General features: G+C 45.4%; 1 protein-coding gene, 1 long non-coding RNA gene and 1 other non-coding gene across 46 annotated transcripts in view; 1 reads left to right on the forward strand and 2 right to left on the reverse strand.

Annotated features, from left to right (window-relative positions):
* Positions 1-18,589, forward strand: part of DST (dystonin) — a 295,306-nt gene that overhangs the window by 21,395 nt on the left and 255,322 nt on the right. For 32 of the 44 annotated variants that reach the window (XM_015284861.4, XM_015284867.4, XM_015284863.4 and 29 more), the window contains exon 4: positions 11,739-11,946. In XM_015284861.4, coding sequence (XP_015140347.2) covers positions 11,739-11,946 — 208 coding nt within the window. Of the gene's footprint in view, positions 1-3,839; positions 4,053-11,474; positions 11,588-11,738; positions 11,947-12,435; positions 12,715-18,589 lie in introns of those variants that run through there. The other 12 variants (XM_015284877.4, XM_040698432.2, XM_040698433.2 and 9 more) reach the window with 3 other exon arrangements.
* Positions 7,288-12,347, reverse strand: LOC121110452. The gene is made up of 2 exons (XR_005858922.2): positions 11,760-12,347; positions 7,288-11,163 (listed from the first exon to the last, which is right to left on the reverse strand). It is a non-coding gene; the product is annotated as an uncharacterized LOC121110452 (long non-coding RNA).
* Positions 11,964-12,022, reverse strand: MIR12263 (microRNA mir-12263). Its single transcript, NR_162028.1, has one exon. It is a non-coding gene; the product is annotated as a microRNA mir-12263 (primary transcript).

Raw genomic sequence — 18,589 nt, forward strand, 5'->3', positions numbered from 1 at the left:
TTGCATTTGTCATAGCAGGATCGCTACAAGTGGCAGATGAGACTAGAGAGGCTGGGAGTTAAGTAAGCCTTGTTCCTTCACTTTCAGGTGCATGTGTTAAGTCTACTGATGTAAGCAGCCTCATTTGGCTCCACTGAGACTCCTGTGACTGAGGTGAAGCTTACACTGTAAAGAGTCTGATGACGCAGACTTGAAAGCAAAGTTAATCAGTTGATAATGCATTTAAGACCATGAGCCACACCATCCAGTCTCATTCAGCTATCCTGGTTTTTGCTTTTATGTATTTAAACCTGTATTTATTTATGAGGGGGGAAAAAAAGAAACAACAGTATTACGAATCTATAAGAAAAACGTGATGTTTTAAAAATGTTTGATACCAGATCAGTCATAGAAGTCTAGGTATTAGTTGACACTTGTGTTACTGAGATGAAATATTTCTTGTGGGTAAAATTGTTTTGAAGGGCTTTTTAGTTGTTTTGTTTTTTTTAAGTCTTGTTACATAATTTCCATTTGATTTTAGTTTCCATTTACTTCTAATCTGATGCTATTTACTGGTTTTCCAATATCAAGATGTACTTTACTTGATATTTTGAGTGACCCAATTCAAACATCATACCAAAATTACTCATCACCCTGCACAAAACTTGGTTAATTCCAACTATTAGCTACTTAATCTACAGATTACATTCATAGCTTTCTTTTGGAGATGTCTGCTTAGGTTGGATTGTGTCTCTTGTGAATCAGATTTAGAAGCAAATATGGCAAAGCACAACCATATCTTCTTTCATCTTCAGCATTTTTTTAGCATTCTATTAATGCTCTCAGAATATGTGACAAATCTTGGAGCGCACAAAGCACACATTATCTCTCAGGATGAGTGCAGCTGCAGTGAAGAAATGTAAGGAACACATGAATGCAAAGAACATGTGAACGAACAAAAAATGAAACAGTGAGTGTAGTTTTTGCATCAGTACCTAAAGAATATTGATGTTGATTTTAAGAAGAATTGGAGAGAGTTTATTAGATGATTAATTTGTAAAGATTTTAACAAGATTTAAGCATCTAGTCATAAGATCTTGAAAAATAAGTGTGTAAGTTGCATATGCCATCTTCAAAATGAATGGAGAGCCTTCAGTGAACATTAGGTTGACCTTAAAGGTCTCTCTTCCTGTCCAAACACACACATGCCTACCAAGAGACTGTTCGCATCTGTTTCTTTGACTTCTGCGTTTCACTGCTTTTCTTACACCAGATAAATCTACTCATTCTCTTGAAGCAGTTTTGCATAAAGACTCTTTCCCACTGTTTTGTTAGTTCCTGTGACATCCTCCCTTGTTGCTTGCTCCTGACTTCCTTTTGGTTTCTTTTCCTTCTCCACCCTGCAGCTCATCTATTGCATGCTCTTCAGGAATCACGTTATGCTCATTGTCAGTAAGATGGATGCTTGGAGAGGAATTTTTCATAATAGCAGTTGCCCATTTCTTCCATTCCTTTTGTCCAGCTCCTAGGTAGTTTAGGATTTTAAAGAGATTTCTTGAAGGTTTCTTACTTCTAGGTCATAGAGGTGATGCCTTTACCAATTCAATTTTTTTTTTGTTAAAATAAAACGATAAAGTGCTAAGAACTTGATTTGAGATTTAAAACGATTATTGTTTTTCTAGTGATTTTCTGTACAGTAGTAGAAGCCAGGTTAAAACATCATTAATCAGCTATGATATTGTTATGATGGTGTTGTTTGCACAACTTAAAATGACCAGTAATTGTCTCTCAGATGCCTGGTAATTATACTCTAAATGCAGATGTTTCCCCTTCCTTGGCAGTCAGTCTTCAGAGTTGTATTGTATAACATCCTACTGTAGCACATAAACAGTACATCTTTATATAGCAAGGGACTCCATTATCTGTTAGTATTTATATATAACATTGCACCTGGGTATTATGTTAAAAGAACAGACTGACAAAGGCGGGTATTCAAATGTTAGGAAATGCTGGAATTAATGTTACATGTGCAGCTTTACTTCAGTTGACTATGCATCTACATTGCTATATAGACTGTAAATGTATGCTGGCATTCTTTTTACTCCAGGGTGTACTCTGTACATCCATTGTAGGAGGGAAGTGCTCTTGAGATAACTCTTACATGTGGGAGTCTTACTGCAGAAGTTGTAGAGCGTGTAAATGAATAAACCAAGAGACTGTAAGAGGAGAAAGGATCTTTTATTTCTATAAAAAGCAGTGAGTGCTGCCTTGAAGAGTGATGGGCACAAGGTCACTGTGAACTTGTCAATCAACTGGCTTAAAACACTTTATATCCTCCATTTTCTAAGTGCCTGACTTACAGTATGTAGTTAGTCACCTACCACAGAACTTCCCGTGTCCAGGCTCTGAGTATTACCAAGACATAATTCTAATAACTCTTAAAAATGAGATCCCTGGCCCTGGTTTGACCTCAGGTATCAAAATTGACCTCTTGGTTTCAGTTTGTCCCCTGTGTAATGCAGAAGGTCATTAATTGTGAAGCAGTCAGATATCACTGTCGTGAAGAGCACCACAAAACTGTCTACAACATAATTTTTTCTTCACATCAGTATTTCAGTAGCATGAAAAAAGTTCTGGGGCTGCCCACTGAACAGAGTGTGGCAAAAGCAAATATTGAGCAACTGTTCATGGAGTGAATATCACCCATTACTTGCACTATACAGCGGATAGAGACTGTGCATGTAATAGCATATGACCGGATTGTTATGACTGCATCATGACGTGGAAATAAAAAGGCTGAATTAAGGTTGCATGCTGAGGGATTTAGTAACATTTTACTGCTTGACTTTGCAACTTCAAGAACAGTACTTTAGCAAGAACTTGGTGTTTAAGATCCTACTGTTGCAAAAAAGTCAGCTTAAAAAGAAACCTCTGTTGTGTGGCTCATCAGCAGGTTTTGTCACTCGAACTATGCCACAGAAACTTCTGCTACTGAAACTCAGAGACTGGCAGTATTTGTATTCTTCTGTGTGAATCAGTAATACAGGGGAAGAGTTAATTTTCTAGAGGAAATCTCAGATATTTGCTGTTGGTGGAGTTCCCTACAGTTTCCTACAGGCCACCCAGGGGAATGTGCTTTTTTGTGTGCACATTTTTTCCAAGCTTTTTCTGCCCCATCTCCTCCAGCCTGCTCCTGGCCTGCCTCCATCCCACCACTGGCTCCTTTCTCCTGCCTGATCAGTCATATTTCCCACTGCTTGCTCCTCTGCTAACCCCAGCCCTTGTCCTCTCCCTCTGACAGTCCTTGTGTCATTCCTGTGTCTCAGTCCCCATGGAACCAGCCCCAGGCTCAGCTGCCTCTGCTCAGAGGTACTTGTCTAACCAGCTCTTCGATTTCTGTGTCTCCCTGAGGCCCCCTTGTTACCTTCCTTGGTTCCTGTTCCTCTTTCTTCTTGGAGACTGTCTCCTCAGTTCCTGCCTGCCTTGTTCATCAGGTAACCTCATTCCAAGCTTTCTGCTGAGGCACTACCAGTTTCACATCAACTTATCAGATCCTTGATTCTCCCCTGGTCCACTCTTTCCAGCACAGGCAGACACTTGTCCCAGCTGTTTTCCTGCAGCTCTGTTTCTCCTCTAGGCTTTATGCAGGCTGTTGAGCCCTTAAACACTTTTTCTCTTCAGCTCCAGCCCCCAGACTGTATTTCCAGACTCAGCCAGTCTCAGTGTTTGCCCCTCCGGCTGTCAGTCCCGCTGTATTTCTCCTGCCCTTTCCTCCAGCATGCTGGTTCCGGTGTTTGTCCTCTCTGCATTCAGATCATATGGCTTTTTCCTCTTCCTGGCTAAGCACGGCTGAGCAAATCACCAGGAAGAGGAAAAATATGAGAAAGTCTCCTGCCCATTAGGTCCAGTGCCTGCCTGCACTTGCTCTCTGTACTTCTTGCCCGCCTTGCCATCAGCCTGCAACTGTGGCAAGTGACTGTTAGGTGGAGAGATCAGCTTTGTCTACATATCTCCATGTTGGAAGTATCCTGTTCAGCTCCTCAGCGAGGATGATAGGTGTCCTGAGGTGGGAGGTAAGAGCTGCGATTTGTGTGGTCAGTCTGTGGTGGTGGGGCAGCGGCCTGGCAGCTGTAGGAGTCCTGAGAGTCTTTGATTTGTGAGTGCCAACCCACAGAGGTTTCAGCTGTGTGTTCAAACGTGGCCTTGTTTGAAAAAAATCCAGTGAAATCACACTGGTAGTCACCTAAGCCCTAGGAATAAATCAAACTATTTAACTTTGCAGAGAAGGGCTACTAGATGACAGCGATGAACAGATAAGAGATTAAAAGAAGTTGACTAGCTCAGCGAAACCAAAAAGTGCTGAGAGGAAATATGATGCAGGCTGTTGCATCAGGGAAGCAAAAGGAGTATTTAAGCAAATGAATTCTGTTATCTCAAAAACTAAAGACCAAGCGTAAATTTCAGGTGCTGGTAGAGGAAAATTACTTCTAATCAAGAGAACAGTAGGTTCTGCAGCAGCTCTCTAGTCAGAGCAGTGAGATCAAAACCATGCTTTCAAGAGATCTACTTTATACTCTGTGGTGCCAGGGATAGCATGATATTTATATTTCAAAGACCTATCACTGGCAAATGTTGACAAACTTTTAACAGCGATGACAAAAGCGCCGTGTACAGCTTGATTTGAAATAGCTGCTCCAAAGCCAAGAGTCCTCTCAATTTTATTTCTTTTTAACTCTTGGTGTTGACAGAGAACTACTGGATATTTTCATCCATCTTGCTTCCGAGTCAGCCTTTGTCTCAACATTTTCAGGAAAACTCAAGCTTGTGCAGGGAATACTTTCAACCCAGCATAAGAGAACCAGAAATGGGTTTTATAACTGAAAACAATTTGGTAACTTAATTACTACCAGTATTGCTAGTGTTATGTAATTGTAAGAACTTACATTTTCAAATGGTTTAATGTCAGTTGGTCAAGCTATGAAACTTTGTTTTAAAACACTGGATTGAAACAGCTGGAAAAGAACAAATGTTTTATTGTAAGAGGAGGGAAAATTATCAGCCAAAAATGTGACATTTGTTACTAACACCAGGATATCAATACCACAATTTTAGATTTTCATTATGTATAAAAATTTCTTCTAAATCCTCCTTTTTTTTTCTTTTTTTTTTCCTGGAAACCAATCTGTGCTCATCAGAGATTCTAAAGCCATTTTGTACTTCAGCTTGCTTTTCTTTTAATCCAGAGTGCTTTCACACTCTGATATAGAATTTCTGGTTGAGAAATTTGTTTTTTATTAAAACATACGTTAAAACTGCAATGAGAAGTTTAAAAGGCACAGAAAAGTGTCTGAAGGTTGATTTCTGATTCCACATCCTTCCTCTGCTGCGTGATTGCCACATGGTCTCAATAAGCGGATCAAACTATCAGTGCCCTCCTCAAACTTTATCTGTCACATTATGTCTCACTCTTTTGTGTCTGGTAGCTGAGGGGGATCTAAATAAATGCAACATAGCTGTAACTAAAAATTCATTTCAAATATTTTTTTAGTTAATGGACGGTTTTTGCAACAGCTATATGAAGCAGTCATCGGAGGTACATGCATTTCTTCTACAAAAATAATTCATGTGAGACTGTGAATTTTGAGGCCATGAAATTGTGATATTTCAGGTACTTCTCCTATTAGTATCTATGAAACACTGATTTGTAAAAATCATGGAAATAACACTTGTTGATGGGTTTACTATAAAGCTAAACTAAAATAGTTCCTCTGCGTACTGTAGCTTCCCAGATGCTCAGAGCTGAAATTATTATTTTCCCTCCTAAGAAATCTTCAGTAACTTTTGTCTGCTTCTACAAATATAGGTACGTTATTTCAGGGTTAAGTCCTGCGATTCATATTGGAAAACTGAAAAGAGAAATGGGTGAGAAATAGAGGAATGGATAAACTATGGAACATACCAAGGCTGTTGTGCTGATATATTATTATTCCTTTTCAAGTTATGTTCAGAAACAAACACACCTTAATTAGTACAGTTTTACTAAGCGGTGTACTGGGAGAACGGGTGGCTTTGGCACAATGTAGCTACTTTAGCCTGAATGTATTTGCCCCTGCTTATGTCCAGGTCTTCCTTACACAGAATAAAGCATGCCTTGCTTTCCAACCTATTCCTTTGAAAAAGAAAGAAAAATAAAACCTAGAAGCAGGTGTTCCTTGCACAGCAATATACTTTAGACTCCAGGCAACTTTTCTGCCTCGTTTTTCTCTTATCCCATTGCCATTGGTAGAAATGGCTGAGACCTGTGGAAATTTTCTTGGCAGTATCTGATCCCTCAGCTCATCTCACAGTTAACAGGGAATTACAAATGTGGACCATCTCTCAACTTGTTGCTCCTGAAAGAGATCACCAGTGCCTGAAGTAAATGAAACAAAAACTTTCTGTGGTGTAATATTCACTAATTGATTTTCTTTTAAGTTACAGAAGGTGGTATTACTTCAGACCAGTAGGTGACATGACATGAGAAGTGGTACAGATGCTGTGTTGTTTCATGTCTCATCCAGGAATAAACAGTGAATGCTTATTTCTCTCTTGCTATTAGAAAGACAGATGAACAATGTAAACTGTCCTTACAAAGTAATGATCAGTCTTCATGAGAACTGTTCACTGAGGTGTTTTATGTGGAAACAGACCCTTGATGCTTAGGAGCTTCATATTTAGAGTACTTACCTTCTAGCTTTCTGCTCTATAACATTATAAAAAGCCAGAAACTCTGCCCTTACGTTTGCACATCCTGTTAATGAAGGCACTTTCAAGTATGGATGTGCTCTTAAATGACTGGCACAGAACCAGAGGAAGAAATACTCATTTAATAGAGCTGAGTCTCCATTGGTGGATTTTCTTTCCCTCCTTCTTCCTTCCTTTCTTTCACTCTTTTTTTTTTTTAAGCTTAGCAGAGTTGCTTTTACACTGCCCTTATTTGCACTTTTATTTCAGCATCTGTTTTGAATTTTGATGGTTTCTGACAACGTGCAGACGCCAGGGACTCACACAGCCTGATTACATACATTGGGTGTTTTGTATTCTGCATTGCATTACCATCTAATCAGGTTAGAGGGGTAAAGATTTACTAATGTGAACATCCTGTTGCCCTGGATTTTGTCTTAAATGTATTAAGTTATTTCACTATAAGATTTGATCCACTTTGATATCATTCAATCTGGGATGAAAATAGCACGTTACATTCAACTGATACTCTAAATTATTCTTAATTAGAAGGGATTTTCTTGAAACACATTCAGTAAACCACGATTCAACATTTTATATCTGCTCATGTTTATTCATTGTCCACAATGAACGCCACAAAAGAAAAGAAAATGTATTCCATAAGCTCTGAAATAGTTTAGTAGAATGAAACATGAAGAACTCCTATCTAAACTGAGGGTTTAATCTCAGTCAGAAGCATGAGGCAATGTTCTTTCTCTACTTCCCAAAAGCTTCCAAAAAGCAAAGTGAAAGGAATTTCTTCTCAAAGAAGATTCTTCTGTATTAGGATTCAGTTGCGCAGCACAAACCCCAGTGCCATAAAGACGGGGAACTTTACAATGCAATGATCATTCAGTCTCAGCCTCCCAGCTGTTCCTGCTGCCTGGATTGCATGGCAGGCAGTTCAAAGCCTCCTGATGTTCAGCTGAATATGAGCCAGCAGTGTGCCCAGGTGACCAAGAAGGCCAATGGCATCCTGGCTCATATCAGGAATGGTGTGGTGAGCACGACTAGGGAAATAATCCTGCCCCTGTACTCGGTGTTGCTGAGGCCTCACCTCCAGTACTGTGTTCAGTTTTGGGCACCTCAGTACAGAAAGGACAAAGAAGTGCTGCAGCAGGTCCAGAGAAGGGCAACAAGGCTTGTGAAGGGCTTGGAGAATATGCCCTACAAGGAGAGACTGAAGGAACTGAGGCTGTTTAGTCTGGGGATAAGGAGGCTGAGGGGAGACCTTATTGCTCTCTTTCAATATCTGAAAGGTGCTTACAGTGAGAGTGGGGTTGGTCTCATCTCACTGGTGACAGGTGACAGGATGAGGGGAAATGGCCTTAAGTTGCACAAGGATAAGTTTAGGTTGGATATCAGGAAACACTTCTTTACAGAAAGGGTTATTAAGCACTGGCATAGGCTCCCAGGGAGGTGGTTGAGTCACCATCCCTGCATGTGTTTAAAAACCATTTGGATGTGGTGCTCAGGGCCATGATTTAGCGGAGGGTTGTTAGAGTTAGGGTAGCATGGTTAGGTTGTGGTTGGACTCGATGATCTTTAAGGTCTTTTGCAACCTGAGCAGTTCTATGATGTTCAAAGTGAATCTCTGCTCATCTTTCCCTTTGAGGAATGACAGTGCAAAACCCAGCAGCATTCAGGAGGTTCAGATCCTGTTTGGGTGTGCCTGATGAGATGGAGGCGTGGTGCTGCGTGTCAGCTCACACCATTTGCCGGCTACAGCCTTTTAACTTTTTTTTCCACCTATCATCTGTAGAGCCGTCCTTACCACAAACAGTCCACTTTTGTCCCCTCAAAAGAGAATCATCACTTGGTCCTTCGCCAAACCCCGCTTACAAGAAGCGTGCTGTTACTTCTTTGAAATCCCCCCCCTTACTGGAAACCAGCTAGCGGTTACAGCGCAGCAGGCAGCCTGACTCAGACAGCTGCTGTGTCACTGAGGCAGGGAACGGCGCGGGTGCCGGCAGCGATGCGCGCTGCTCTCCGGGACGCCGCAGCCGCCGGGAGCGATGCGGGCTGCGGGTGCTTTGCACCCCCCTGCGGCGCTGCCGGAGAAGCCGTGCGTCAGCACTAATGCCCTAACGCAGGCAGCACTGAGCCTAGGTTTGCTTATGTACGACCGGCAGGCTTCGGTGCGCAAGCTGCTGTAGGCATACATAACGTGCAAATGCAACAGCTCCCCCCGGCCGTGCCCGACAACAGAGGCGACGGATGAGTCCTCAGCCTAACGAGCAGGAGGAATGCACAACGGGGCCGAGGCACAGAGTAAGCAGCGGCAGCATCAGGGATGGGGCCTTCCTGCTCCGAGGGTCAGCCCTGACCTTCCCTCCGTCTCAGGGCAGGCAGGGAAGGAGTGGCCTGAGATTCAGGTTTGAGCGGATCGTGTACAACAGGTATAATTTTCACTTGCTTACAGCAATGTAACAATAGAGATGCCTTCCATAATTTTTATTTTAACCCAATATAACCAGTTTGGTTTTTTTTTTTTCACATTTTGTTCTGATCAACGAGGAAATTATAGGATATTATAAATGCTCTATTTTATCCCCCCCCCCCCCAAATTGGTTACTAAGCTGCTCTAATCGTGGAATGCTTATTTGAGACTTTTTATCAAAGCTGTTCATTTGCTCAAGCGAAACCAAGCAGTTGTTCAATTTCATTACAAACATCTTTGGGATAGCAAAGCCCAGATTCTTACAAACACTTTGGTGTTGGACGGTTCTGTGTGCACATTACTCAGAAATAATGCTGAGGATGAAAGCGGACTGTAACTAAGATGGGAGCTGGCACTGGCACGGCTTCTTTGCTGTGAGTCTTCCTCTTATGAAAAATTCCTCTCCAAGCATCCATCTTTGTACTGACAACAAGCATGCGTGCATGAAGGAAGACAACTTCAAAGAGCATGGCTAATGGGAATACACACAGATGCCAAAGGCTGTTCTACTTTTGCCCCTTCCATGTAATTTCTTGGAACTGGGTCTCATCACAGAGCTCACCTCCCAGTGCTGTGGTCAGAGGGGCAGCATCCTTGTTCTTAGAATGGATCTCTCCATAGAGGGCATGGCCCGTTCAGTGTTACATACAGAATGGTCACCGGACAGTCCTTCTCGTTTCTAAGTGTAAGAGCAGCTATGAAAGGAGTTATTTAATCAGTGAGGATGGCTACCAAGGGCTCCTCTGAGGAAAGAGAAACTTTCTGGATAAAAATTATAACTGCACTTTGAGAGGTAAATGTAGGGTTGAGATCTCATTCGGTCAAAGCTTCAGTAACAACTGCCATTCTACTTTGTATATTCCCATTCCTATGTAAACACCAACAGAGTATCCCTTCCCGTCTTCCTGTTACAAACTAGGAAGGAAGAAGGTGAAGATGCTGAAAGGCAAAGTCTGCCTCCATCCTCACAGGCCTGTGAGATCCAAAACCACGGAGCATTACCAAGCACCAATGGAAGGCACAGGCCCAAAGCAAGATGCTGGGATTGCAGGGAACACTGTTGTTGCACAGTGTGGAGCTGTGGACAGGCCACAGGAACCCTATTCTCCCGTGCTGCCTCATGCTGTTTCTTCTTTGCTATACAGCGATCAAGAATTCAGTCAGTTGTTCGCATGCATCCATCCCTTCCCTCCCTGCCCTCTGGACTTTGCCATCCAGCAATAGAGGGAGAATAGAGGCTTGGCATAGCAGTGAACAAGGTCAGCAAAGCATCCAGGAATAAGAGATCCCCTTCTTTTATACGGGAGACTCCTTCTTCAAATGAGGGAACCTCACTGAGCAGATCATTTCTGTTATTGGCAGTTCTGCGTGTAGCACATCGTGCATCATATTGCTTCTCTGAATCATGTGTTTTTTAAAGGGTAAATAGCCCTGATGTAATAATAACGGCTCATTTGCCCATCCCATGAGTGCCGATAAGAGAGCCGCTCAGACAGCAGCAAGGAATTTTATCAGAATTCATTCACAGCACAGATTTCTCCTGTAAGCAGAGCCACATGGATTTCAAGGCACGTCCTAAGTAAGAGGGCTCCCAGGCAGGCCTAAAACATAGGCACGTTTAGTATCCAACAGCCTGGAGCCTGTATGGGCTGGATGAGGGCTGCCAAGTGCCCAAAGGTGTGTGCCTCTCCCAGCCGAGGCTGGCATAGCCCTAAAAACCGAATACAGTGCCTGGGCCCACATCTGGCTGTGTTTTCAAAGGGCGAACGTGGTAGCGCCCATCTTGAATCCCAAATCGCAGATGTCGCTGTGGCTGTCGCCCGTCCCCTGCAGGCATCACATCTCTGCAGAGAGAAGGCACGGAGGAGAGGCCCCAGCAGCGCTCCCTCCTGCCCTGGTGACCCGTGTAGGTGCGCTGCATTCTCATCCTCAGCTCTGCCGTGCAACCCCATCGTTCCGACCTCTCCGCTTCCTTCCTCACCCTGCAGAAAGGACAGCAAGGATGGCAGCAGCCTCTCCCCGCACTGCATCCGCTCTTATTTACATCTCCCAACGGACTCCCGGGGAAAAGTGCCGCCTTCGGCGCGGTGCGGGCGGCGCTCACCGCGGCCGCCCCGTGGGACCCCCCGGCCGGGGTCGGGGCCGTGCGGTGCGGGCGGCCCTGCGGGGGCGGGCGGGCGTTTTCCTGCCGCGTTCTCGGACCGGCGCCGGCAGCTCTGCCCCTCGCCCGGGCGGGGGAGCCAAACGCCGGCGGTTGGCAGCGGGAGGGTTTGTTGTCACCGCCGGCTTCATTGTGGGAGCAGCGGGCGGAGGGCTCGGAGCCGCGGGCATCCGTCCCTCTGAGCGAGGCCCCCGAAGGCCGCCTCCGGGTTCGGAGGATCGCCCGACGGTGCCTTCGCGGCGATGGTGAGCGGCGTTCCTCTCCCCCGGCCCCGGTTTTTGCGTCCCCCCACCCCACGCCTCAGGGACGCTTTCCCACGCCACGCGTCCGGGCCGGGGACCCCCTCGCGTCCTCCCGCGCACCCACGGCCCCGTGTGTCTGTGTCTCCCCGTGCAGAGCTCCGGCACCGCGTCCTACCGCTGCTCCATGTCGTCCTCCGCCGATCTCTCCGAGGAGGAGGACCTCAGCCAGAAGTCGGGCACGGGGTCGCCGGCGCCGGGGGACACGCTGCCCTGGAACCTGCCCAAGCACGAGCGTTCCAAGCGGAAGATCCACGGCGGCTCCGTGCTGGACCCGGCCGAGCGGGCCGTGCTGCGCATCGCCGGTAAGGGGCGGCCGGGACCTCCGCGCGATGCCCTCCCGAGCGCGGTGACTAAGCGCTGCGGCCGGGCTGCGCGGGAGGGCCGGGCTGCGGGCAGGTGCGCGCATTAAACTTTGACGCGAAGCCGCAGGGGCCGCGAGAGGGTTGCGGCGTTACCGGGGCGGCCGCAGCCCCCGGGCCGTGGGAAGGCGGGCGGGGGGCTCGGGAGCGGCGCGTAAGTGAACGGGCGCCGGGAGGATGCGGCGGGGCTCGGCGCTCCTGGCGGACGCCGGCGCCTCCTTCCTTCCCTGCTTACGGGGCCCCCCCGCGGGGAGCGGGCGCCGAGCTACCCGAATCTCCGCCGGCGGCGGGGGAAGGCTGGGGAGGATGGAGAAGCGCCGGCGGCGGCGCTCGCGGCGCGCCCCGAAGCGGAGGGCCGGAGCCGGGCGGGAGGTGGCCGGGCTGGGGCCGCCCCCTGCGCGCCGCGAGGGGCGGCTGCTGAAACACGAGCATGGGCGTTTCCTCGGCCAGGCCGGCAGCGTCCTCCTCTGCCGCCTCCTCCCTCCCGCTGGCAGTCTTTTTCCCCCCCGCCTTTATTTTTTTTATTTTTTATTTTTTATTTTTTGCTTCTTGGCCGTTCCCGAGGCCGCTTGCCTCGGGGAGCCGAGCGGGGCGGTGGGCAGCGCTAGCAGCCCCCGGCCATGGCTGGCTACCTCTCCCCCGGCGCGTACTTCTATACCGAGGAGCAGGAGTACCTGCAAGCCTACGAGGATGTGTTGGAGAGATACAAAGGTAGGGCTGCCCGGCAGGTGCAGGGCGGGCGGTGCGGGGTGCCCCCCCCGGGAAGGAGCGGGCAGAGGGACGGCGGGGCGTCTGCACCGCGCTCTGCTGCTGTGGGGAGAAAGGCGATGACTGGTGCTGATGGGTTTGCTTTTTTATTCGCCCCCCCCCCCCCCCCCCCGTTTTCCCCTATGAAACGCGGGCAGCGTCTCCGTGTCCATTTAGCTACCGTTAAAGCTTCCGCTGTTTTTGCACCGTTTCTTAATCTTGTTTTTGTAGGTAGGCAAAGGAGGATCTTAGCGCACGTAGCACCTGAGTTCTGTCATTGAACGCGGGCAAAATACGGGAAAACAGAGGCACTTAGCACGACAAAGATGCGTGCAACTAAATTTAGCTCATTAGGCGTGTAAATTACACGGCTTTTTGAAACTAATTGGGATAGAAGGTACCGTTTGGGAGATGTGATTCGAGAGCGCCGCTCAGAGCGTTGGCCCCTACAAAACGTGCAAATGCTTCTTGAAAGCGTTACGGGGCCGATTTTAATTGAAGTGAAAACGTTTGGAGCTCAGCTCAGGTCAGAGCCTCGTCCCAGAAATAGTTGTCGCGGTGTCACAGCACCCGCTGGCATCTGCTGCGCTGAGTCCTTCAGTGATATTTGGGGGGGGGGGGGGGGAAATTGGTTCAATTTTATACCTGAAATAGTTACTGTGTGAAGTTGTGGCTTTTCAGCCCCGTGCTCCTAAAGCTTTTGGTTAAATGGTTCCCACTGCTGGGAAAGGGAGTGGCATGATGTCAGGCAGCTTGATTTGATGATCCTGATAGCGGATTTTCTTTAATCCCGGTCGGTTGTGGCAAAGTCTTGAAAAATAAGAAACGCTGCGGATGGCTGCTGTGAAATGGGAACGTGCCCGTGTGAGCGTATGCAGTACCTGTGCCACTTGCATTTCGTGTGTCATTAACAGCGTTGGCTAATGACTCCTTTGTGTCTGTTGCCCATTGTGTCAGTGCAGCTATGGAGCATGTGCACCACTTTGATACTGAAACGCGTTAGTGCATTTCAGATGAGGAGCAATTATGGCTTGGAATAGATCGTCTTCAAAAGGACGCCTTTACTTGATGCTCAGTTCCTTTTTTTTTGTCATCAATGGCTTCGTATGTAGCTAAAGTAATTTTTGCAAAGATGTAAAAGCAGGTGGACCGTTCAGTCTGTAAACAAACAAACAAAAACCAAACGAAACACACTGAGGGAACCTATTTTCCTGTCCTGGTTTTAATTTAAAACGCTTCTATTCTGCTTCACGTTACTGTGTTTGTGGTTCAGCTCAGGTTTAGTGAGGTTTGTTCTCCCACCAGTTTGTCTGCTTGCTCACAGGTCTGGGAGGGACTACAGGCCTATTCTGCCTTATTTCAGAGAGCTTAACTGCACCAGGACTGAGATATTTGGTTTGTCAGCGTTGGTGGGCAAATGGATTTTCATTAAAATAAACTCCTAAAACTAACCCGCATTTTTAATAAAAAATAACCTCTGGAAGTGTTTGAGTTGATTGTATTATGGGGGCTGCATGGTGCCCACTGACGTGGTGCTCGCAGTCATAGCTGAATCCCGAAATTGCTCAGAAGGATCCGATGTCTGCTGCCTGAATTTTTAGCGTCACACTGAGTATACCAGCATGCTGTGCTTTGCTTTTTGAGGTCTACTTTATTCAGCCACTGGGAGCAAAGGTGGAGATTCGGACTTGTTTTAATTATGATATATTGGAAACCTGGAGAAAGCATTATTTTTCAAAACGTGTTTCCAAGCTGCTGGTGATTTCCCATCGGAGTCCCAATGGTATGACTTCACTGCAGTGATTGTTGTGCTGATGGCTTGCTATGGGAGCTGATCTAATCAGAAAAGAATGGCTACAATATATGCTTTGAAGAGGGAGTGCCATTTCTCCAAATTTCTCAGTTCTGTAAACACTGCCCTTATTGTTTTTCTGAACCGAATGCAAAACATGTTGCCTTCACGGTTTTAAGGTGAGCTTCAAACAGCAGAGTTAAAGCTGACGTTTCTTTATTTCAGGAATTTATTTCCTCTTCGCAAGAGCAGAATGCTCTTGTGTTCATTTCGGGCGTTATCAGGGTGCCAAACTATGTGTGCCCCAGCTGTTGAGTGCTGTAACTAGCAGAGTCAGCTGTACAGGATTCACCGCCTGCCTTGGGAGGCCTGGGGTCATGTGATGCCGCATCATTGAGACATCCGGGCCTTTGGATTTGGGGGAGAAAAAAATCACTCTCCTGTTTAAAGGTAGAAAATTCAGATTTCGCTCCTCGTCTCTTTCACTGGCCAGAATGGGCTGCAGGGCTGGAAGGCCGTGCAAAGTCAACGCCTTTGTTGCTCTAACAGCGGAAAGCAGCGTATGTGTGCGTCTCCAGACTCTGCCTGCTGACCACGTCTATGGCTGTGACAGTAAATAATTAGGCAACTGTTCACTACATCAGAGATAGCACAGAGGAGCTGTTTGCTACGGGAGAAAACGTTGTTTTCTGACTCCTGGTTGGTTCTGCTGCTGGCCATTGTGCTTTTCTTCTTGATTCGCTTATTTCAGTGGCAGTATTTCTGAAGCGTTTTAATGGATAGGAAAAAAAAAGTCATGTTATCTTAGAGGATTCAGAAATCATATCCAATCAAGCTATTTAAGGGCACAAGTTGCTGCTATAAATTTCTATAGGTGCTACTGACAGAGGCAAAGCCTTTATTGCAATAGGGGCATTGAAGCGTCCAGCGTATTTTGTCAGAAATATTTGACACGTTTCAGATCTTGTTTGTGATTGAACGGGAAGATGAGAAATAATACAAATATAACTAGGAGTTCAGCTTTATCTAAAGCTGCATTTGATTCCTCTGGGAGGTTGTAAATGAACTTTAAAAATCAGCCTGTTACTTTGTTTGTCATATCACCATTGCCTGGGAACTAAAAATAATGGAATTATTGTTAGCTGCAACCTTGCTGATAAATTGTTTCTCCTGACTTCATAATAAGAAAATGCCCGGTAGCATTTGTGTACAGTTTGAGTTCAAAAATATTAGATGCCATCTCTACCAGATGGGGTAGTTGTGTGTTGTTGCATTCCGACATGATTTGAGCATTAAAGACCTGAAGATCAATGCCTTTACGTACAGTGCATTCATTGGGATTACTCTGGCATAGATCTTAAGTAATACATTAAGAATTACATTATATGAGTCCTCTACTTTTTTTCTTTTCCTGTAGCAAATATTGAAATTCCAGTTGCAACAGCCCTCCTTTCTGCAAATCTTGGAACAATTATGTAACAAAGTTTCCTCCCTTTAACATCATTATTGAAACAGAAAGGCCTGATGATGACAACAGTGTTGTTATTTCTGGAAAAGACCTGTTTCATAGAGTTAGCTACGAAAGAGATTACAGTTACTCAACAATGTTCTTAAAACTGCATTGGTTATCGAAGTTGAAAATGTACGAGGTTTTCTGGTCCATGCAGACCTTCTAATGCTGTGAATTTGTGAATACAATTGGCCTGCGTTGTTGTTGATGAGAGGACAGGTGCCACGTCAATGTTTTCTTCAGATTGGATGCGTGGCTGCTGCTCCCTTAGAATACTGCCAGCTTGCTGCAGGAGGGGCAGGTCTGGGGCTGTGCAGAGCAAAGCTCAGGTTGGGTTTCAACTTTCTTCTGTTTTCCTTCAGTAATAGCATTTCTCTTTTGGCTAACGAAGTGTCATTCCGTGTTTCCAGCTGAAGCATGGTGAGCAGCTGTTTTCTGAGAAACAAGTCAGCATTGGACAAGAGATAGTGGGTCATCTGTTGTTTGGTTGCCTGAGTAGGGTTCAGGGCAATGCCCCTTGTGTGTTGCAGGTACCGTTGCGGGTAGATTCAAGTAAAGCAGTCCTCACATTGTTTGGGTATCTTTTTTGAATTAATACCAGAAGTGTGAATGCTTATTGTCCATCTCCATTAGCGTGACTTCAAAAAGGGATCATTTGCTCAGAGCAGGTGCTGAAAATGAAGACGCTTCGGTGTTCGAGGAATTTGGAATTTCCTGCACTTGTTCAGTGTCAGACTTCGACCCAACTCTGAAATCAATGGCTTTCTGAAACTTCTTATTTATATTCTGAACTCGGGGGCCTTAATGACAACTTCCAGAAATCTTGTTCTGGGCTCTGAGTCAGCACTTCTGCTTCAGGGCTTTGGGTTTTGCATTCAGAAAGAAATACTCGTGACTAATTCACTTGATGCTTTTAATTTTTCTTATTTCTTTGGCGTAAGAAAACCTGGTGGCATACAGGTATCAGTTTTGCAGGCTGAATAAGGAATTTCCATCTCCGGTGTTAATCTCTTACCTCTCCTCAGGTGCTGTTACCTTCAAGCCCTAGAGCTGATCACTTTGGTATTCAGAGAAATAGGATCATTCATTTGCTACTCAGTGCAGGTACATGTAGATTACCTGGCTGTGCATCAGTCAGTCCTTTGTCAGCACCCAGGTTTTCAGCATGGTGACACCATGGCTTTCCCTGTTCCTTGCATATTGCCTACAGCAAGTCAGCCTTCCTTGGAATATGAAGTATTTGAGCTGACAGAAAGTGTGTTCAATTAAGGATGGAAAAGTAATGACATTTGTGTTACGAAGCCAGGCAAAATTAATGGACTCCTTGGGCCACATAAAAAGTGTACAACCTGTACCTTCCTGTGGTTCAATATTCCTTTAAGCAAAAAGTCCTGCTGCCATTTTGGTTCATACTGTTTGGGGATGGGATTATTTTAAGTGTGCCTTGTCCTAAATACGGACCAGATCTTGCTGATTTGAGTTGTGTGAGTGGTTTGCTTGAAATCAGTTGAGGAAGTCTTAATCTTCTTGGAATCAAATATGAGAGCCTGAATGCCAGCCAATTCAGTGAGGCTTTGTCTCTGTGAATGTCTCAGGATGGTTTCTGAAGTTGAGTTGGATGGTGTGCATGATCTGTGGTTTTATCTCCTTGGCTTTCAAAGATACTTGCTTGGATGACTAAGGCAGGTGGGATTTTGTATCAATTCAAGTATCTTTGAGATGAGAATTGGGGCAGAGATCAAATGAAGGTCTGTTAAATTGCTTTTTTGGTACTTCCCAATTCCCACTGAGTCAGCGACATCGTAAGTAGCCATCACAGGAATATTCATTATGCCTTTTTTATGGCCTAAAACAAGGAGTTGGTGAGGCATGGAAAAATTAAGAGAAAAATCAATTTCAGACATCACTGTACAAAAAGGCTTCTTGTGGCCAGAGAGCTTTTGGGGTGAGGGGCGTTTCATTATTTACCATGATCTAGTTCGCTTATCTCTAGCGATCTTTTGCATGAAAATCAGATCGTATATTCCTTTTTTTCCCTCCATGCTGTTTAAAGCATGCATAATTCAGTGAATTTATTCCACTATTTTGCTAGAACTACAACATGGACTTGGAATCAAGTACTTTGTAGAATAAAAAATGGGCTTATTCACATGCTTAAAGTTAAGCGCAAGTGTTTTAAAAGTTCAGGCTTAAAAGAATAAAGATTTGTAAATGTCAAATATGAATGCAGCTTATTGCTGCGTGCCTGAAATGTTTCCTGTAAAACATAATTAAAGCTGTTCAGCTTAACAAAGCCTTGATTTTTCTATGGTGGGTGAAAATATTCATGTGAATGCTTGCAGTCAGCCCCGCTTTCAAACAGGTGAAACAATACTCACAAAGACACTTCAGTCCCTGGATCCTATCCCGAAGGCATGCTCAGAGCAGATCCTACAAGCTATCTGTGTAGGCAGGCTCCAGTGCTTTTCTGAGAGCACACTGGCTTCAGCCATCCACCTGCACAGTTCTCTTCCCAGGTCTGGGGCCAAGGATTGCTG

Source organism: Gallus gallus, chromosome 3, assembly GCF_016699485.2.
Source record: "Gallus gallus isolate bGalGal1 chromosome 3, bGalGal1.mat.broiler.GRCg7b, whole genome shotgun sequence".
NCBI classification, from domain to species: domain Eukaryota; kingdom Metazoa; phylum Chordata; class Aves; order Galliformes; family Phasianidae; genus Gallus; species Gallus gallus.